The sequence below is a fragment of the Molothrus ater genome, chromosome 20 (genome assembly GCF_012460135.2).
Source record: "Molothrus ater isolate BHLD 08-10-18 breed brown headed cowbird chromosome 20, BPBGC_Mater_1.1, whole genome shotgun sequence".
Lineage (NCBI taxonomy): Eukaryota > Metazoa > Chordata > Aves > Passeriformes > Icteridae > Molothrus > Molothrus ater.
Genome location: NC_050497.2, coordinates 192,116 through 214,266, shown reverse-complemented (window position 1 = coordinate 214,266; position 22,151 = coordinate 192,116). Strand labels below are relative to the sequence as shown.

At 54.0% G+C, this 22,151-nt stretch overlaps 1 protein-coding gene across 1 annotated transcript; it reads right to left on the bottom strand.

Annotated features, from left to right (window-relative positions):
- Positions 1-9,597: 9,597 nt before the first annotated feature.
- Positions 9,598-21,509, bottom strand: SAPCD2 (suppressor APC domain containing 2). Its single transcript, XM_036394239.1, is given in 7 exon segments — positions 9,598-11,394; positions 12,279-12,392; positions 12,896-12,994; positions 13,112-13,258; positions 16,358-16,491; positions 20,994-21,423; positions 21,426-21,509. Coding segments are annotated over 7 exon segments (1,137 nt in total). The 3' UTR covers positions 9,598-11,265.
- Between the last annotated feature and the right edge of the window lie 642 nt (positions 21,510-22,151).

Genomic DNA, 22,151 nt, shown 5'->3' with positions numbered 1-22,151 from the left:
GAAAAGAAAAACCTACTCAGGTTCATTTGAAGGAAACTGGCAGTGACCTCTGTGCCTGCAGGGATAGGGCCATGCCTAGGGTGAGCGTGGAAAGGATGCTTGTCCCACCTCCTGCTCTTAGGTTTCAACAGGTGACTAGGATGAAACTACTGAGTGCAAATTTTCCAGTTTCACGTGGATTTTAGTTTTATGTCAGGTGGAAGAACAATCATGGTTTCATGGGTTAATGACAGGTGCTGCAAGGAAACACTACCCTGTTATGGGGAAAAGCTTTCTTTACTGGAGTAATTTCTTTCTGTTCAAAGTCCCTGGGCAGGGTTGAAGTTAAACCTTCAGAAGAGAAACTGTGCATGAGTGTGAAATGGTGAGGTTCAGATCTCAAACTCCCTTGCACCAGGTGCTGGAGCAGCTGCCCAGGTTGGTGTGTCCTCAGGGGAGCTAACATCAACCTAGGTGTGTGAAGCTTCTGTCAGGACAGACATGCTCCTGCCTGGTGTGTATCAACCAGACAAGAGCTGGGCAGAGGCTGCTCTGGATGGGCATCCACATCCCGCTTCCAGTGCATCCCCCTTCTGCTCTAGCCTGGTCCCCATCCTGCCAGGGGGCCATTGTGTCCTTGGGACTGCATTGGCAAGGTTTGGGCAGTGGGGGTCTGTAGAGTGCCTTAGTGAGACAGTACCAGAAGCTGTCCCTGTGTTGGACCCACTACCACCCAAAGCTGAGCCTGCCAGCAGTGAATGGGGGGGTCCTCTGGGATAATGTTTTTAAGAAAGAGTAAAAACCACTGCACAGTCCTGCAGATCCTAGTTCAGTGGAGAGGGAGAGGAGGAGGTGCTCCAGATGTCAGAACAGAGACTACCTGCAGCCCATGGGGATGACCATGAAGAGACAGCTGTGCTCCTGAAACCTATGGAGGTCCATGGTGGAGCAGATACCGACCTGCAGCCTGTGGAAGATCCCACACCTCTGCCTTCCCATGGCACAAGCCTGCTCAGCCTCTGAGGGCTGGTTTGAGCACCAAACTGGTGCTGGGAGCCTGCTTGACTGCCACTGTCTCCTACCCTCACCTTGTCATGCAGGAAGACTTTATGCATCTTGCTAAAGGATTCAGCTTCCATTTCCAACACATCTCTCTTTGGAAGTGAGCCCCAACATCAGCAATGTCAGTTCTTCTGTGGTTTGGAGGGGTACACAGTCAAAGCAGGACTTCCCTAACCCAGGGTCAAGAAGAGCTGCCAGGAAGCTGCCACATCCCAGCCACTTCCAGCCCAAGGCATGGAGTGCTTGAGCCCTGTGCCAGGCTGCAGGTGCTGCTCAGCCTCCTCTCAGTAATCTGCCAGGACCATCACTCCTGAGAGGCAGGGAGAGGATAGACACCTGGTTCTGTGGCTCAGCAGTGGGTTGCTGCACGAGGACAAATGTTTCCAGTATTTGGAATAACTCAGGTCTCCTGACAATCACTGGACTGCTCACCAGGGGACCAGGCACTTGCTTAGGCTCCTAGCAGTAGCTTTAAGCTTTCAGGTGATATCTTTACAGGTTCAAGTTCCACTTGCTTAAAAAAAATGTCAGAATCCAGCTGGAGCCTGTGCCAACCACATTCCTGGCAGCCACATTCCTGGCTGGCACACATTGCTCTCCGAGATAAGCCTGGAAGCAGCCAGCAGTAACACAGATGTGATATTCCCACCATGCCCTCCTGCCACCCAGTGGTGTCCATGAATGAGGAAGGTAACAGCAAGCATATGGGATACTTTCTTTGAGCCCTCTCCCTGTCTCCAGCTGTCTTCAGCTTGGGGGTTACCTGAGCCAGCCATGATTTTCTGATTTTCACTCTTCAGTAGATTCTTCCTCTCTGTACTTGTCAAAATCCTTCGATTGCAGTGCAGGCAAACCTCCAGAAGGACCATCCCTTATCAGGGAGCTGCTGCACCCCAGCACTGGGAGCTGCCTGCTTCAGGATGGGTTGGATCTGGCTTCTACCTTCACTGGAAGAGCTGGTGGCTCCATCCCTCTCCAATCTCTGCAGGACTGTCCTGAGTTTGCAGACCCCCAGTTGTATCTTCTCTGGCTGGAGGGACCAGTACTGCTTAGACAGGAAGCGTCCTTCCCAACAGAGTTTCCCACGAGTCCTATGGCCATGTGATGCCTCCTGGCAGGGCCCAGCTGTCCCTGCTGCCCCATGTGCCACTGCACCACCCTGGTGCATTCTAGGGGGTAGGATCAGTCCCCTCATGGTCTTTGCTGCCATGCTAATTGTTCCTACAGCCAGCTCCCACCTCACATCCCTCCTGGGGTGAACAGGATATCCACCACAGAGCAGAGGCATACTACTAAGCATACTACTATCCCACAGGCTGGCCCAGACCTTCGGGGTTTTTCACACCAGTGATGTACTTTCCATTGCTTTAAAAAATAAAATCCCTGTAATAAAAACTCCAGCTAATTTTATCCCCAGCCTGTTTTTTCCAGGCTGCTGCAGTATGAGGTGCCTCCCTCAGCCTTGTCTGGGGGGTTCACTGTGCAGCACCAACAATGCTCATGTGTCCAGGGTGTCTGGGGGCATTGGAGGGGAGGACATCGAGCCCCAGCAGTTGGTTGGTTGCCCATGGAAGGCCTCTTTCATCTTTGCCTTGCTGGAGAGCCAGGAATCAGAGGGAACAGTTTGGTGTGGTGAGAGCAGAGCCACAGTGCAAGCAAAGCCACAGTGTGAGCATGAATACATGTGACCATGGACAGTGCAACCCATAAGCATGATGTGGGCACAGATACAGAATAAGCATGTACATGGCATGACGACAGTCACAGTGTGTGCACAGATGCCATGTGCATGTCCACAGGACAGCCTGGCACAGCATGTGCATCTACAGCCACAGCTGTGCTGCTCTGCTCATGCCCTTATATGTGCCTGGGGCAGTGCATTTCTCTAGCAGTGTCTGAATTGCTGAGCACCTCCTAAGCACTACCATGCATACTGGTGCAGCGGTGTTGTGGCAGTGTTCCCCCATCCATCTGTCATTGGAGGGAGTCATTAGCATGCTCACAGGCAGTGCTGGAGCACCCAGCAGCTGTTGAGCTGTGGCAGTGGTCAGCCAAGGTGGCTGTCACAGCCTGATACTGGCACACACCAGCCATTTCTCAACCCTGCAGCTGGTCTGGCAGCTGAAAGGATGGGCAAAAGTTCCCTGGCCCTGAAGGCATCACCCTGGTGCCTCCAGCCAGCAGCAAGAGGGCAGAAGGGGCCCAGGGGGCTGGGGACTTTGAAGAAGGGATCCTGCTCTGCACACCCACATCCCATCCTGAGGCTAGCACACCAGCATCCTATGAACAGAGAGAGCTGCCAATCCCACTGAGAGGCAGGAGGAGGAAAAGCAGCTCAGGCCTCCACTAAAATGCGGAAATCCATGGAATACTACAGGAACTGGAGAGGGGCTCCAGCTCCCATTGTTCCCAGGACATGGTGCAGTCACATTGGGAGCTCTGCCCCTCCTCAGACCCCCGAGGCACAGCTGTCCTGCGGGATGCAAAGCAATTGGGTCATTTCTGGGGGTGTTGGACCCTGTGGGATGAGCTGCTCCAAGCCTCACAGCACCAACAACCCAATTAAGTTTTGCAATACTTAACTTTTTCATAGCCCCTTTAGTTTCGTAATTCTGGGCTCCCTCTGGAGGCAGGTGCTGCACGAGAAACTGAGCAAAGAGAGCAAAGAAGGCTGAAGACCCTGGAGAGAAATAAACATCCTCTCCTAAAAGTATTACTTAAAAAGCTGGGGTTTTTTGTTTATTTGTTTGGGTTGTGTGTGTGTGTGTGTGTGTGTGTGTGTGTGTGTGTGTGTGTGTGTGTTTTTCCCTCCTAATTCCTTGATTTTAGGAAGGCTAAGGAGATTTATGACTTTTAGCGATGCAACAGTCTACTTATCCAAGGAAAATATGAAAAATAGCTGGGTTTGGAAAACCCCCTTAGGATTTGGGATAGAGAAGTAAAACAGGAGCTGACAAGTGAAGATGTCCAGGCAGTGCAGAGTGTGAGACACTGCAGGGGTGAAGCTGCTCCTGCTAACCTCCCCAGAATCAGCCACATGCCTCCAGCTGTCATGGGTGCAGGGGTGCCAGGGATGCTGCTGGGGTGCTGGGTCCCTCTAACCCAATGGGAAAAGCCTGGCATGGAGAAGTAGCTACAGGCACTCACCAGCCAACAGTGAGAAGGCGTTGGCATTGGTGCAGGAGCACCAGCACCATAATGTCTCTCACAAACCCAAATTATTTCCTTCCTAAGCCATCAATACTAAATATTTAATGATAGGATTTTTAGATTATTTGGTTATTAACTTCCTGGTTGAACCAGCTGAGGCCTATCCAAACTGGCCAGGGCACAACCGTTACATGGGATGGGACACTGGACTCAGAGTCTGGAGTGGCTCCCAGCCCAGCACAGTGAGATGATTGATCCATCTGTGGGACAAGGCCTTGCCCAAAAAGTGGTTCAGCCTGAGGACTAATGAAGGTATTGGAAGATTTGAAGAGCTAATGGAGATTTTGGAAGGATCCCAAAGAACCATATGCTTTCTGCGCAGCAGAACTCATGCTTCTAGAAAGAAAAAAGGGAAGTGCTTAAAACACCTGCACCGAACTCAGTGCAAAGCACTTTCATCTAGGGCTAAATAAAACCTTAGGGGCCAAGGCAATGTCTTTCGGGTTTCTTGATTTAACGATAGGACAAAAGACTGTTTCTTTCCCAGTTTGAGCAGCACCACCGGGGAACAGTGATTTTCAGCAAAGAGGCCATACCTGGGGGACCCAGGGCTAGGACATCCTGCTTGCACTGGGCTGTCATCGCCATGTCACTCTGCCCTGCGGGACCCATCTGTGGGCATAAAAACATGGATGTGGTTGTGACCTTTGCCCATGGCAGCTGCAGGATGCCTTTGCTCACTAGCAGTGCAGGTGGCCCTGCCTGCCCTCAGGTTCTTGACAGGAAGATGTCATAATTTAGATAATAAAAATAGGAAATTTTTTTACCCCCAAGGAAAAGGGTCAGAGTACATGTCTACTGTCTTCTTGGGCTTGTAGACACTCACAGATATCCTTCATGCACAGGAATTGTTTTCAGTAGCCAAAATCAACCAAACCTGCCTGCCTGGACCTACCTGAGGATGGGTTGTCCCTGGCTGCCCATGACCCATTTTTGGGCTTTCTTAGACCCAAAACAGGGAAGCTTTGGGGGTAAAAGGAGGGCACATGCCCAGGTGACACTCCATAGCAAAAGGACTTGCTACTCCCAGTGCTGTCGCCTGGATCCAGCCACAGGGCAAAGTGGGAGTCATGTCTCCCCTGCCCCATGTCCAGGAGGCCAGACGGCAGCAAGACAGGGGAGTGAAATGCTGGGCTGTTTGTGCCTATGGAATAGTCCAGGCTTTCTGCTTTGGTGTCATGCTGGTCCATGGAGGAGAGCCACAAAGATGATTGAGAGGGATGAAGCATTTCTCCTGAGGAAAGGTTGCATAAGTTAGGCTTTCTCAATCTCAGGAGAAGAGAAGGCTCCAGGGAGACCTTAGAGCCTCTTCTAGTGCCTAAGGAGACCCCAAGAGAGCAGGACAGGGGCTTTGGACAAACCCCTAGAGTCACAGCACAAGGGTGAATGGCCTCGAGGGTTAGTGTATAAGGAAGAAATTCTTCTCTCTTACGGTGGTGAGGCCCTGGCACAAGTTGCCCAGAGCAGTTGTGGCTGCCCCACACTGGTATTGTTCAAGGCCAGCCTGGACAGGTCTTGGAGCTACCTGGGATAGTGGAAGGTATCCCTGCCCATGGGAAGGTGTGGAACAAAAAGGTCTTTAAACATCCCTCCCAACTCAAAATCATCTGGTATTCTTATTCTCTGATTCAATGGTTCATGTGCCCAGCCCTCATCTACAGCTGAGGAAGGGCAAGAGGTCTTTTTACATGAGTGGGTTTTGATGCCTCCCTGGGATGTGACTGCAGCCCAGACCTAGCGCAGGCTCTGTCCCTCCAATTGCCTGTTCCCACCCAGAGCATGATCCAGGAGGAGCAACCAGAGGTGTCCCAATGGCACAGCAGGAGGATGGGGTCACCTCTACCCACTGTCTGCACCCACTGCCACACAGGTGTTCCACAAAGGGACACTTTGGGTCTAAGGGAACCCACACATGTGGTCTTCCAGGGCGTTGGCCAAGACCTCAGCCTCTGCTCTGCTCCCTGACAGCTGCTTTTCCAGGTCTGGGTATCTGCCATGTGCTGCTGCCTCCTTGTGTAATCTGGGGGAGTTTAAGTCACGGTCCCTGTGGTACACAGCTGCAGAGCAAAGCAGGGATTCTGGGAGCCTCACTCTTCCCCATCACATGGGTCTCCTGGAGGCAGTATCTGCCTTCAATCAGTTGTACCTTGGAACAGAGCGGGGTGGCTGCGCAAGCAGAGGTGAACACCCACGCCAGGCTGGGATCACAGCCACACTGAGTCATTGGCTCTGGCAGAGATATGATGGGACACTGAAGCAGAGCCTGGATGCTGTGCTTGATCCCCTCAGGATGGGAAATGAACCCCCCCAGAAATGAACCATGCTAGTGAGCAAAGGCTCAGCCTCCTCCATACCCTGCAGTGGGGAGGACAGACCCTCTCCATTCCACCTGGGAGTGGCCTTTGCTCACAGTGCTGCAAGTGTCAGCCACAGGCAGGGAGGGGGAACAGGGAGCACTGGGTAGCACCAGGTGATGCTCCTAAAACAGAAGGCAGTTTATACCAAGAGTTTATGCCAAGAGGAGAATAGAGTTGGCATTCTGGAACCTGGGATACAAGCAAGAGCCCAGGATACAGGAAGGGCTGCAGCAGCACAGCACAGGCATGGTCTGGGATGGGAGAACACTCTAACTGAGGGATCACAGGGATGATCAGCACCTGCTTACAGGTCTGAGATGCAACAGACCCCTCCTTAGTCCGGTCAGCCCTACATGGCCCAGCTCCCCATCCCAATGAGAACCATCCCCAGGACCCAGGGTCTTCTTCCAGTCATTGCATCCTCAGTTTGCTTCCCCGTGAGTTGCACTGACAACAGCAAGGCCAGGAGGTGCAGAGCAGGACGGCTGCAGGGCCAGGGCAGCAGAGACTGCCCCAGCAGTGCTGAGCATATGGCAGGGAAGAAAAGCAAAAAAGAATGTGCAGGTCAGGGGCCCAAGATGCGTCTGCTTCTGCTGACATGTAGGATAATCGCTCTGCTGGGACAGCAGGCCTTGTCTGAAGGGGCAGCTGGGCATGGAGCCCAGGCTCAGAGGACATGTAAAGGGCATGTAGCTGGGCAGGAGAGGAGAGAAAGTATGAATAGATAAAGCTGGGTGACTGGATCCTTCCCAAACTGCACAGCTGAGAACACAGAGGATGACATCCTCTATCCCTGGGCAGCCCAGGGACCAGGTATACCTCCAGACTGAGCTCAGGAGAGGGCTCACTCTGCTCAGACAGCAGCTCCAGGCTCTGGCAGTGGGGACCCCCATGCAATGTCACCCTGGCACCCACCATAAATGCCCAGGGACAGGCATGTTGACCCAATGGTGTTGTACCTGTGTGTGACAACCTCCAGCATGGAGAGTTGTGGGGAGGTGAGGTAGGTTGGCAGGAGCTGTCCTGGCTGGGAACAGCAAAGCCCTGTTCCAGCTGTTCCCAGTGTAACCACAGCTTCACACTATGGGATCCAACAGTTATCAGAGATGTTGTAGTGTTATTACAAAGTTTTTATACTTTGTAATACTTTGAAGAAATTTTGTTTTGTATCCCCATATTTTTCCCAAATGGTTTATCCCAGACTGTACCCAACTCCCTTTACCTGTGTAATCCCTCTCCCTGGATGAGATCATCCCCAAACCCCCACCCTGGCTCTCTGCCAATCACTCAGCATCCCATCCCCTCCCTCTAGAAGCTTCGCTCCAGGTCCTCGAGTGATTAGCCAGAGGCCAGGGGTCAGCCCCCCAAGCCCTGCCCCATACGCTGTCCTAAATGTCCATCCCCCAGTACCCATCCCTTAGGATCACTTCTTGGTTAGTAAAATGTTATCTACTTTGGGTTTCCACCTCCCTTTAAATGTAACCTTGGCACATCTCCCGGGGCTTTCAGCAGGAGGCCCCCTGAGGTGCAGGAGCTCCCCAGAGCCCCTGAATAAAACCTTGGATTAACCCCTGCTAAGAGTCGGCCCTTTATCTTCTACTGATGTCTCTGGTGTCTCTTGTGCTGCAAAGGCGACCAGGCCAGGTGCCCTCAGTACCCTCGGGGCACAGAGAGTGTCTCCCCGCTGTCGGCTGTGTTGGGGTTGCCCCCCCGGTGTCTGCCGACTCGGGACTGGCCGAGGGTTCCTGAGAGGCTCCCAGAGAGACAGAGACAAGAGCCTGGGAGGTGCCACAGATCTATGCAAACCCAGCTCCGACAGGAAAAAGCCTGAAGAGAATGGAACATGCTCACACACATGTCCCAGCATTCACATCACTTACAGACCTGGCCACAAACGCAGGTCTCATGGCTCCTGAGCCAGCCCCCACTGTTAAGGGTGCCAAAGTGGACACAGCCCAGACCCACAGGGGAGGGTCAAGCCCATCAGGGACCTAAAAAGAGTGTGGCCAGGCCAGAGTGACAGCTTGATGTGAACTCTGCACTTCCCAGGGGAAACCTGGTCCCAGTGGGCTGCGGCACTCCCAGGGCTACCCCACAACCTACCACAGTCTCACAGAAGGTGGGATGGGAGCCAGTGCTGCTGGCCAGGACTGGGACAACCCCTCTGAGCTGCAGCAGAGAGAGCTGCCCTGAAACAGTCGGGAAAGGGAACTGCGACTCTTTTTCTTTGGAAGCCCTCACGGGCTTCACACTCAAGCAAAGGCATGAAATGGGAACCAAGGGCAATTACCAACTCTCTTCCTGCCCCAGCTGGAACTAGTGGCTGCCCTAAGCAGCACCCGGAAGAGGCCATGGCAGACACTCCTTTGCCAGCTGCCAATAAGTGAACTGGGGTGTCCCTCTTGGCTCTGCTCCCCACAGGGGAGGCTCAGCCTCTGCAGGATGCAGGGTTCACCCCACAGCCTGGGAAAGGAAGGTACCCCAATCAGGGCAGAGCCTCAGGTTCCCCCATGTGAGTTGCCATCTCAGCACAGGGCAGAGGGACATGTGCCACATATGCCATGCCACTGAGGTTCCCTGTGGCTGACCCTGTGGGAAGGAGTCACTGCGGAGCACCAGCCACTGTTGCCACCACTGTGGGGCAGCTCTGAGAAAGGGTACTTAAAAACAAGTAAGAGGTTGTGAATTGCACCAGCACTGCCTGACCAGTGTGAGCCTCAAGCACAGCTTCTGGGGGAGTAAACAGATGAGGAAGGGGTGTAGGTGGCTTTAAGACCCTGCCCCACAGCAGGGGACAGGGTATCCCCAGACCCTGAGAAGCCCAGAGGTGATGGGAAAGGACATGAAAACATGTTCAGGTACAGAGACCCCCAGGCTCTTTGTTAACCAGATTGCAGCTTCAGCTCCCCCTGCATTCTGAGAGACAGGACAGTCAGGGACTTCAGGGCTGGCAGCAGTAGATGGGGTGATTTAGGGAGAGACAGGAGGATAAATTAAATAAGTCACCCCACTTTATTATCCCTAAATCCAGGTAACCCTCATAAAAAGGGTCAGTTCTAATTAACCTCAGACAAAATAGGCACTGGACACTAGAGGAAGCATCACAAAAAGGATGGCAGGCACTGATACCTAGGGGACAACTAACAACCAACTCCTGCAGACAGGGGACATGACTAGCCATGGCCTTGCTGCTCCTCCTCCACCATCTCCCTGGTACTCTGCTGATCCCCACTCCAGCTGCAGGCATAGGGCAGAGCAGGGATTCATGCCTTGCAGTGAGCTTTAACTCAGGATAAGTCTCAAAGAGAACAGCTGGATGGGACAGAGTCCTGACAGATAAGAACAGAAGTGAGAACAGAATTGGCCTGCATGTGTCAGCTCAGGGCAGAACCAGCACTGCCCAGCTCAGCTCAGTGCCACAGAATCATGCCTGGAGAGTCAGACCATGAAACAACACCAGAGAGAAAGGTCCTGGCCTTGGGGATACAGAGGGCCAGGCTGCGCTAAATGGGATCTCCAGTGAAAGTACCATGGATACCAAGTACCAAGCCACAGTCAGATGTCATTCAGCTCAAGCACCATCACCGAGCTGAGTGGGAAGCAGGAGGAGTCCTGAGATGTGCCATCTAATAGGACCCATCTTGAACGACCACCACCCCTCAAGACACCTGCAGAGGAGCGCAGCTCACAGTCAGGATGTCATCCCCCACAACCATGTGAGGCAGAGCTGCCATTTCTCCCGTGGAGATGTGCACAGGGAAGAGCCTGTCAGCCTCTGCTCTGTCCCACACCAGGTTAAATACAAAACCAGGTTCTAAAGACCCTCTGTGAGGTCAGGCTGATGTGAGCATCCTCAGGCTATGAACATCGCTTCTCCTTTCACAGTCATCATGAAAATAATCTAATCCTGGCAGTCATCAGGAAGTATTTGCCAGGTCAAGCCAAGTAAAGACTGAGATGTCTGTCTCAACTTGTCAACAGCCCAAAACAGCAGCTCAGAGATGTAAGCTGTCTTGGTTGGGTCTATGGCTCATTTCCTGTAGGAGCCTACAGACATGTAAACAGCAACTATGGTATCCTTACCACAAACATGACAGAGTGGTTGCCATGAGGACCACCAGTTTGGGCACTACAGGGCCAGGACAGTGCCTCTGGCAGGCAGAACATGGGCAGCAGAGAGGGGCCAGGCATGCCTCCTTGGATTTCCAATCTAGTCTTCCAACAGTGAGACAAGCAGGAGCCAGCACCCTCTGAGGGCCAGGCTTGTCTGGAGATGCTGCTAGAGTGCTGAAGATACATCACTTTCCCAAGAGCATCCAAAATTCAGCCTAAGTCAGCAAGGGAACAACAGCTCACCCCACACAGGCAGCACAGACAGCAGCCATGTCTCCTGACTGCTGGGGGTCACAGGACTGGGGACAGTATCCCTGCAGCCCACTTAGAGACAAAAAAGGAGCAGCCTGAGAGCAGCATGGCTGATAAGCCATCAGCAGGGCAGGGATGCTTCCCAAGAGGGGTCCTGGCTCCCTCGCAGAGATGCCACCAGCAGCCCCAGACCTTGAGATACAACACCTGGAGCAGCAGGTGTGATGAGTTTAGGGCAAGAGTCCCTTGAAACCCCCAGGTAAGTTTGGGGATGGGGCAGGGGAGGCATGTGCTAGATGAAGGTGGAGTCCAGCTGGCTCATCTCATGGTTGTTGTGGGCACGAGCCTCAAAGAGCTGCTTGATGAGGGCAGATTTCTCCTGCTCCAACTGGGTGATGCGCTCGCTCTTGTCAGTCACCTCCTGCACAAGACAGGGGAGGAAAATGATAGTTAGAGGAGGAAACTGCTGGCAACTGGTTGTGTTGCTGGTAAAATTTCATAGAACCACAGAATCACAGGCTTTGGGTAGGAGGACATTAAAGCCCATCTCATCCCAGCCCCTAACCAGGGGCAGAAACACCTTCCACTAGAGCCAGTTCCTCCAAGGCTGTTCTTGAACACTTCCAGGGATGGGGCAGCTTCTCTAGGCACCCTGTGCCAGGGCCTCACCACTCTCACAGGGAACAATTTCTTCCCACTATCCCATCTCACCCTGCCCTCTGGCAGTAGGAAGCCATTTCCCCTTGTCCTGTCCCTCCAGGCCCTTACTCAAAGTCCCTCTCCAGCTCTCATAGAAGCCCTTTAAGCCCTGGAAGGGGCTCTGAGCTCTCCTTGCTCTTCTTTTCCCCTGGTGAACACCCCCAGCTGTCCCGGCCTGGCTCCAGAGCAGAGGGACTCCAGCCCCAGAGCATCTTTGTGGTCACATGCTGGGACAGAAAACCCCAGCAGTGAGACTGGCCCTGGCCTGAGATGGCAGACCATCCCTTCCCTGACAGCCCCCAGCTGCAGCCTCTGCATTCTCTTGTGACCTCCATTTGTCACAGTCTTTTCCCTCTGGCAGGAATGCCCTATCCCTGCCACTGACTCACCCAGCAAGCAGCTGGAGACAGCTGGGCACAGCTGTGTGCCAGAGGGCCTCCACATGCAGCCCACACCCCCTTCTCTGGGATGACCAAGTTTGGCCATGCTGAAGGAACACTGTTCCTGTTCCTGAACACTGCTTGTCATTCCTTCCCTGGCCCTATCCCATCCCCTTCCTTTCTCAGCACCCCCAAGGGCATCTCCTCCACCCCCACCTCCACTGACCTTGGTGAGAAGCCGATTCTGCTCCTTCAGTATGTTGATGGCTTGCTGGGAGCCTGTGGAGGCTGGGGATGTCACAGGGACCAGCTTGCTCAGTGCTGAGGAGGGGTTTGCTGCCTGTAGAGAAGATGAAGGCATGAGACACTGAGCCTTCAAGCCTGTGGCCCTTCCCAGGCATTTTTCAAGGTGAGATGTTTCTATGGCACACACCTGAGAGAAGCCCAGCAGAAGATTAAAACCACAACACAGGCCATCACAGGGTCTCCAGCCCTGTGAATGGGGCAGAACGGGGAAGCATTCCTGCCAGTGTGCCTGGCAGGACAGGCAGCAGTGGGCTGCACCTCCAGCTTCTGCCCAGCAGGACAGTCTGCTCTGAATTGGCTGACTCAGCACCTTGACAATGGCTGTACCTTTTTAGGGATCTCCTTTAGGCCTCCCAAAGCATCCTCCAGCCCACCTCAGGACCAGCTGTGCTGTCCTCTTGGCTGTCCTCCATCACCTTCCCAGAGCTGGGGGAGACTGCAGAAGCTCCAATGTCAGCCCAGCCACCAACGTGGGAGGGACAGGATGAATTCTAAGATCACACAAACAACCTCAAGCTGCTGATGTCCTGTTCTCACCTTGCTGGCAGTGGAAAGAAGATCACCCAGACAACGGTTCACCTCCTGCAGCTTAGGGACCAGGCGCCCCAGGTGGCTCTGGCCACCTTCAGGGAAATCCTGCAGGATGGGGAGGAAGAAGAGGCTGGAGGTTACCATGGGGTCAGCTCCAGGTCTGGCCCCCTCCCAGCCCTGTTCTCCAAACCCAAACTTAGCCAGAAGAAGCCCCAGACTCACAGCACTGGTTCTCCCCTTCCCCAGGAACCGCTGGTGCTCCTGCATGAGCTGGATGTGCTGGTGGTACCACTCTCGAGCCCGTTCTATAAGCTCCAGGCCCTGCAACAGGAAATCCTTCTCCTGTTCCAGCTCCTTCATGTACTTCAGCTGCAAGACAGAGCACATGGGTGTCACCCACTCCCCACCAAGGCTTTGTCAAGTCGCAGGAGTTGGTTTCTTCATGAGGTGTGGAGGGATGTGGATACAGGTAAGGGTCTCAGCCCCTTTCCCCAAGAAAAGCTGAAGAGGAGCAGGATAATGACTGCTGCCTGATGCTGCTTTGGAGGAAGATTTTTGGAAGAAAAGGACACTTGAGTCACCTCTACCCTCCTGCTCACCATTGCAGGTACAGGTTTCTTCACCTATTTACCCAGGGAGGCAGCAGGAGCAGTGCCTGCAGTTGCCCCCAGCTCCCTTTGGGGTGTGAGTGTCAGCCCCTGCACAGACACACTTGGATTTTGGTGAGCACTGAAGAGTCTAGCTCAGTCTGCAGGCTGGAAGTCAGGGAAAAACTGCAGCCCTGTTTCCCCAGTTTGCCTCACTCCCCGAGGCACATGAAACTGAGCAGAGCATAGCACACCACACCTCATTGCAGAAGATCTCTGCCAGTTGCTCAGGTTCCAACACCAGCATCACCTGAAGAGCAGTGGGGGCCTTGCTGTGCCCGGGGAGCTGCTATGAGGGTGCCTGAGCAACTGATGCAGTGACCCATTCATCACCCTCACCCTGTGACCCCATGGCCCTTCTCTTTTCAATAAAAGGCTGCTCCCCCAGCTCCCAAGGGCATGGGGAACTTCCTGCCTTGCTGCCTCTGCTTTCTTTGCCAAAACACAGCTTGGCCTTCACCCACAGCACAGCCTCGGATCCACAGGCACCAGAGACTTTGGTCACCCAGAAAATGCTGGATGCACCAGAACCTCCTCCTTTGGAGAACATCAGGAGTGGTGCAGCTCAGAAGTGACCCTGAACAGAACCCTGTGGACAAGTAGGACCATACCAAGACCTTCTTCAGGCCATCAGCATTTCCATGTCCCCACTGCCAGCCCCAAAGCCTTTCTGCATCCCATACCTGTCATCCATTACACTGGGGCTGCTCTTGCTCCTGCTGCTCCTGGAAACATATTTTGCAACACAAACAACTACCCTCACACCCTTCTCCAATGGCCCAAAGGGACATATCCAGAGGAAGAAGTGCAGAGCCTTGGTGCTGTTGCTGAGGGGCATGAAGAAGGTGCTGTATGTGGCAAGGACCCCCATCCAGCTGGAGGTGCAGCCCACTGCTGCCTGTCCTGCCCTCCTCCCACAGGGCTTGCTGGCCAGCAGAGAGACCAGAGGAAGAGGGAGCATCCCACAGAGCAGAGGGACACTGCCAGCCTAGCCCGGGGGGGACAGGCAGCATCTCGCCAGGATGAGACACTTGGGGCAGGAGACAGACAAAGCGCTGGACTTGGCTGATGCTCGGTGGCTGGTAAAGGGGAGGGGACAGAGCTGTGCCCTGGGCTGCTTACAAATGACAGTGCTCCACCTCTCAGGGAAGGTCTCATCCCAGCCACCCTCATGGTCATGGGAAAATAGGGCCAACAGATGAGGTACTGGCTGGAAAAACGCCAGCTGAGTGAGTGAGCACTAGATGAGAGTGCAAAGAGTCCTGGGGTTGCAGCGCAGCCTCCACACCTCTGCTCCCTGCTCAGGAGGAAGCACTTCAGGATGTAGGATGGGCACCAGTGCTCCCATTCCCCAAGGGCTTCAGGCAAATTAGTCTAATGACAGAGTTCCTTGTCCCTTGGGAGCCCAGCATCTGGGCAGGGAGGGGTAAGGAAGGTGACAGTACAAAGATTCAGTCCTTGCTGGACCCAAACCTGTTCCAGCTCTCTCTGTAGGCTTGGAAATGGCACCAGTGCCTAAAGGCTGTGCTCAGGGTGTCATGGAAGGCTGAGACACCATTTCTCTGGGGTCAAAAGCACAGAAAGGTAGTGCAGCACTTGGCAACATATAGGGAGAGAGGGAAGGAGGGGACATGCCTCCCACTGACCACATGACAACTTGGCAGAATAGAGACCAAGACAACACAAGCCCTGAGCAAGAATGCTTATGGCAGAACTGGGGAAAGACATGGTGGCCACCATTCCCCTCACAGAGCACCTTGAGCTTGGGACCTTGAAATGTACTCCAGCCCAGAGTTGCACACACAGGGAAGGGAAGCAAAGACCTTCCTCTCTCCCCAACCCCCAAAACCCCAAGAAGCAGAGCCCTCAATCCCAGACACACAGAGCAACATTTATCACTTCTTATCAGCACCTCCCAGCAGAGGTCCCTCTCATGGCTGCAAGCCCAGCAAACTACCTGCACAAACATCCCCTCCCCAGGCTGGCACTGGGGCACGTTGTGTCCCCCAAGGCCAGCGACAGGTTGGGCAACGCTGGTCAGGCCTGTTGGGCTGCAGGAGCAGGGTGACACCAGGGTGCAAGGAGTAAAAGTACAGTGGTGACCGTGCCACCAAGTACTCATCCTGCAAGCTTGGTCCTGGCTCTCTGCCCAGTACAATTTAGCTTGAGCCCGTGGACAACGTGCCCAGGCAGCTACTCCATTCCACCTGGGAACAAATGAGATCCCTTCACCCGGGCAATTTGATCCAAGTCTCTCCACTCAGTGGTGGAGAGAGGGGAACAGACTCCTCCATCCTGGGCTGCCTTTATAAATTCGGTACGGATTTCTCCGCTTTGCTGCAAAAAGTCTGTTGGAAGCCAAGAGGACCTGCATATTTGAGCCCTGATCTACATGGAACATCTGCAAGGGGGCATAGCTTGGCCCCACTGCTTGCCAGTACAAAGCATACCTGACCCTCGCTGGGTCGCTCTTAAGGCCCAGAGATCCATCTGTTCCCACACCTCCACCTTTTGTCTTCCTCTTCCCAAGACCTTGCCCATGGGAAAGGCAGCCAGTACACTGGCTTCATAGGCTGATCCCATTCTGGGGGAAGGATCCACCTCCTCCCTGTTTGGCAGGATTCAGGAAAGCACCTTGGAAATAATATACATCCACATACATCAACAGACCTTCAAATCCAAATATCAGTATTTACCTGACGTCCCACAACTCACTTGTGCAGGGTGGGCAAAGAAGCCAAAGCCTAGAGATGGCATCAGCAGTGAGGGACCCCTGCAACCCACCTTCCCCTTCATGGGAGCCCACAACACTCCCCCTTACCGTGCTGAAGTCCACGCCATTGGTGATGGTGTGTCTCCGGTGTTCTGCACGGCCTCTCTGATGCCTCCGAGTGTCCCTAGCCCCTGGGTAGTCAGTGTCTCCCTGGGGCTGCCCAGCAGACTTAGCATCACCACCTGGAACAGAGGAAGGCATGAGGCCACAAGCTACTTTCAACAAAATCCTCCCCAGGCCCTCTTCTGTGAGATGATCTGCAAGGTGGTCTTGCAAACAGGGAGAGAGTGAGCAAACCACCAGCCTGAATGTCTGCTCCTGTTTTTGTCCAGGCAGAACAGATGTCAGGAATGACTGACTCAGCTGTGCCAGGCTGGCAACAGATCTCAGTCATCAAGCAGCTCCCAGGCAAAGCTGGTTCAGTCCCAGCCAGGGCAACTAAACCATTAGTGATATTGCCTGCCCTCACATGTCCTCATGGGACACCTTGCTTCCACTCAGGTGGCATCAGCTCTGCCAGGAAACCAACTTCTCCTGAAGGCAGTTCTTGCTTGGTGATGGACTTGGCCATGTGGATATTCAGCCCAGACACTATGTCTATGATGCAACCATGAAGGAAATAAGACTGTAGATTTTCCACAATCTTATTAAAACCCCAACATCCTATCCTGCAAAAGACCAATCTAGTAAAAACACATGGTGCTGATGCAAATCTATGCATAACCTGGTTTTGAAGATTAAGTTCATACTGGCAGGTTCCAGGCTGGATCAGGCACCTCCTGCCTGTCAGCCAGGGCAGGAATTCCCTGGGCACCTGAAGTGAAGGCCATACAAGCCCCAATACTGCTCACCTCACCAGAAACCCAGCCCTGCAGTCACAGCCAAGCCAGCTCTGATCCACTGCTAGGTGAGCTGGTAAAGCAGAAGAACCCTGACACCCCACCATCCCAAACTGCAGCATCAGGGCAGCTAGGGGTGCAGCCAGCACATCCCCAGGCAAGTCTGGATAGCAGCATGGTGCTCCTCCCTTCCTGCCCCAGTCCCCAGCAAGTGCCCAGCACATCCTCTCTCATGCCACCCCCTCAGTCCCACAGCTTGCCTGCTCCCTGCACACAGCTTTCCTCAAGAGTTCCTTTCAAAATGTGGCTTTTCAAGAAGAGCAGCAGGGAGCCAGCAAGTGATGGCAGGCAGCTGGGGAAAACGCCCTCTTCCCAAGACAGCTCCCCACGTGTCTGCCAGGCACCTCCACCCCTCGCACATCCTTCTACCAGAGCTGCCTGGCACAGGTCTGGCACATTCCGTGGCGCAGGCACATAAAGGGCTGTGTCAGGACAGGGTGTGGGCACCACATGGGCCAGCACATTCTTTTCCTCTGCTCCTCTGCACAGGTTTCCTCAGCTGAGCACATGGACATGAGAGAGGAAGGATATGAGGCAGGTGAGGGCAACCATGGCCACAGGAGCCACCCTTCATCTTGAAGGTACGAGGTGTGGGAGCCCTGTACCAGGGCTGCCTCTGCTGTCACAGTCACACTGGTTCAGGGATAGGAGACAGGCTCAGGGGCGCAGGCAATGCGACACCTCAGTTTGTCACTTTGTGTCACTGGAGAAAGAGGTTGCCATGTCACGGGCAAAGTCCTCCTTCTGGTCCATCACAGTATCTCACTCCACCTCCCAGCAAGTACTCTGGTACATCAGTGAATACAAAGCATTTGTGAACACAAAGCCGTTGATATCACCCATCCATCTGCTTTGCCAGCTCCCTTTGGTTTCATACACCCACATCTATCTGAGAGGAATCCAGCAAGACTGGTGTGACCACACACATTGCCCTAGCAGACCTGTAGTATGTCCTTCTCAAAAAGCTGAGGAATAGCCCCAAAACCAAGGATACTCTCAACAGTCAGAATCCCAAGGCAAAGCCAGGAGCACTTCTGGTAGGAGCTGCAGGACAATCACATGTTAAAACAGTTTTTGCTGCAGTCACCCAGCAGTGACCAGTGCTGTGTTGAGCTGAACTGCACCCGTGATAAGCAGGAGCTCCTGGTCAACCAACTGAGCTCTGCACACCTGAGCTGACAAGCTAGTGGCTAAAACAGGACCTGCTAATGAGCTAGGATAGTTGTTCTTAGGGAAAGAACAGGATCAGATCACCAGAGGTGGAAGAGATCCTGCCATGTGATAATGGACAGGCTCTGCCCAGGGCAGACACTTCACGGTTGTTTTACACTTCTCCACAAGTATCCTTCCCAATGGCCCAGAGAAGCCCCTACAAACCATCCCCTCCCTCCAGCTAGTGCCAAAAACAGCTCTCCAGCTGCTAGAGCCAAGCCACCCCTGGAGCGAGGGAAAGCACTGTGCTGGGGAGGAGCCAGTGCCTAGGGCCTGGGCTCTTTCTGCTCTGTGCCTTGACTTCTCCAGGTCCCAGCTCACAGGGGAACTAGTGGGGTAAAGACCCCCAAGAGCGATGTGTTCAGACACTGCTGTGACAAGACCAGGCAGCATAACATAGGGACATCATTATGGTGACTTCCCTGTCCTGTGACTTCTTCAATATCCACCTCACCATTCTTGCATCCAGTGGGTGCTGTTGGCTCCCCAGGAACCATGGTGTGCCAAGCAGCAGCTCGCAGACTGCACCAGCACTGCTGGGCTGAGGAGAAGCTGGAAGCTGACTTAAGCAGGGACCTCAGAAGGACTTCTGCCCACAGAGGTTAGTGTGGAAGAGAGAACAGAATTGTTGTCCCACTGGCTCACTGCACCCTTGGACATGCCAGGAGAACCACCTGACCCCAACCTCTGCCATTTTGCCATGAGTCACATCCAAATCACCTCTGACATGCGTAGATGCTCCTCAGACCTAAAGCAGAGCTGGGGAGGCACTCTGTGAGCACCCTCTTCCCCTAAAACACAGGCGGGGAGCATTTTCTCCCACTCACCGCAGCTTATGAGCACTGACACATCATCTCACCGCATTTGGTTGGGGTCTTACAGAAGCCACCACATGCAGCTGGAGGCTCAGAGTAGCCTCACACCCAAATGACATCAGCTTAGTGGAGACAGGTCTTCCTGGAGCCACAGGCAGCTCCCAGCACCCACCACACATCTTGGCAGTGGGGATGGAGCCATATCCTGCCACAGCACTGCTCAACTCCCTTGCAGCCAGCTGAGAACATCCACCTGTTCAACTGCACCCCAGGAAACCACCTGTGGAGGGGCGCACTGGGCAGTTGTGCAGGATCTAGAGCTAAAAGAGGTGGAGTAACTGAGTTGTACCATTTTCTAAGCTGCTGAATGAACCTGAAACTCAGGCCTCTTACCAAAATATAGCCCTGTAGTGTGGGATGCTGGCAGCAAGGGCTGAGGTGCTAACCCTGCCCACAGGCTCTGGACAGTTATGGAACATCACCCTGTAATGGAAAGATCCTCAGCAAACAGAAAGCTGCTGCAGTCATCTGCTCACTCCTTCCCAGGGCAGAGCTTTCAACCTGCTATCTATTCACCAAGCAGGATTTTTTTCAAGTTTTTCCAGATTTACACTCCTGATGATAGAAAAGTTAGTCTGCTTAATAATATTCCCTTAGATGTAGCTCCAGTGCTTAGTCTGGAGGCAAAAATAGAAAGCAGAGAACCTCATTCACATTTAAAAGCTTCTTCTCTACCCAGCAGAAGGGACTGAGTTGGAAAGGCAAACCAGCCTGACCTTCCCAAGGTAGAGGAAGTCAATGCACTCAGGTGGTGCAATAACATGTACCAGCTCTGCACATAGACTTTGTCTCCTCTGATCTCAAAGCACTTCACAAACCTAGATAAAGAATTATTACCTACCCAGATAAGCCCAGAAGACCGGTTTCCTTGTAACATCTTCTACTTACTAGCAACAAATCAAGATGCCAGTGAAACAGTCTCCCCTATGCTAGGGTCGGTGTACCACCCTGGAGGGCTCTGGCAGATCCTGTGGAAAGGGCAGAGTCCACAGGGATGCACAGGTGAGCCCTGTGGACAGAGCTTAGGACAGCAGAGCATATTGCCCTGGTAACTTCTCTCCCATTTATTCATTGATTAATTATTTTTTATTGGGAATAGTGCTGTGGAACGATCCAAACCAAAAAGCTGGATCAGGTTTTGCATTTTTTGTCTAAACCATGCATGACATCGTGTAGGAGTCATTCCTGAGAGCCAGCCCAGCGCAGAGCCCACCAAGCACACGGCCGCTTCGTGACCACAGCTTCACCCCAGAGAAGCTGCTCTGCTTTGGGGGTCTCCAGGACCCAGCCATTCTCCGAGACGCCCAGCTGTGCCATCCATCCCCGGGGAAGGTCAGGACAGACTCTACGCCAGGGGACAACCACGGACACATTACGGCAAAGCCCTTAATTCCTCCTGTCAGCGCTACAAATAGCCCAGCGCATCGCGAGGGAAGCACAGCCCTGGGTGGGCGGCGGCGCTGGGATATTCGCACCGGAATCGGAGTTCAGCGAAGCCAAACCAGTCAATACCAACAGTAACTTTGGGGGAGTTTTACACCCGCCCTGCGGGAACCGCTGGCTCTGAGCCCAGAGGAGGGCACAGGGGAACGGGATGAACCGCGGGATCCCATCCCGACCTCCGAGCGCCAGTCCCCGACCCTGGCGCTGTTATCATCCCCGCGAGCCCGAAGCCCCCAGTCCAGTCCCGCCACTCACCGCGGCCTCGGGGCTGGCCGGGCCCCGGTTCCCGCTGTCCGGTGCTCTTCCCCCACCGCTCCTCGGAACAGCGAGGGCTTGGCGGTTTCTCCGCGCTCCGCCGTCCGCCGCTGCCACCCTCCACTGGCGGCTCAGTCCCAGGCAGGGCCGCCCGCAGCCCCAGTACGAACCTCTCGAAGGTAAGGTACCCACTGGCCGGCGCCGCCTGCCGCAACCCCTCCATCACCCCGGCGGGCAGCTCCTGGGCTTCCGCTCCCCGCCAGCGCGACTCGATCTCCCGTAGGTGCACGTAGCCCCGCCGCCGGTCATCCAGGATATCGAAAAGAGTCCGCAGGCTCTGCAGGAAAACCCGGGGAAGACCCTCGGTACCGGCGGGGAGCGAGCGATCACCGCGCTCCGGGGCCATCGCCGCCGCTCCGAGCGTTACTCCATGCTCCCCCGCCCCCCGCGCCTATTGGCTGACGGCGGAGAGTTCCGCGCTTCCATTGGCCTGCGGCGGGAAGGTGCTCCGGCCATTGGCTGAGAGGTCGCACGGCAATTTGAGTTGCACGCGGTGCCCGCCCCGCCCTGGGCCCGCGGCTCGCGTGGGTCCCGCTCCGTTCGCGGGGGGAGCCCGACCCTCCCCTGTGGACGAGGGACCACGATAAACGCCCAATCCTTGCTCTTTCTTCCCCCCGCTTTATATACTGGGCGTGATGTCGTAAAGTCCAGAATATCTCTTGGGTTCGTTTGGGTCAGCTGTCCTGGCTGCGTATCCCCCCAACACCTAATGCACCCCTATCCCCCTCCTTGGTAGGGTAGGGTGAGAAGCAAAAAAAGACCGTGGGTCTGTACAAGCACCACTCGGCAATAAGAAAAATATCTCCATATTGTCAACACTATATTTTGGTCTCCATATTTTCAGCATAAATTCAAAACCTATCCCCATACCAGCTACTGTGAAGATAATTAATACTAACCCATGCAAAAGAAGCACAGTTTCTAAACACTTCAGAGAAAATGTGATTAGTGAAGAGGGACAAGGAAAATCCCGACGTTGGTATTCACTCTTACTGCCACCTTTGCAAACATATCCAAGAAGCATCAGTCAATGCAGCATGTCTACAGGAGGGGGATGTAGTGCACCAGCACGGAGGAGTCCTGTGTGGTGTATTTATC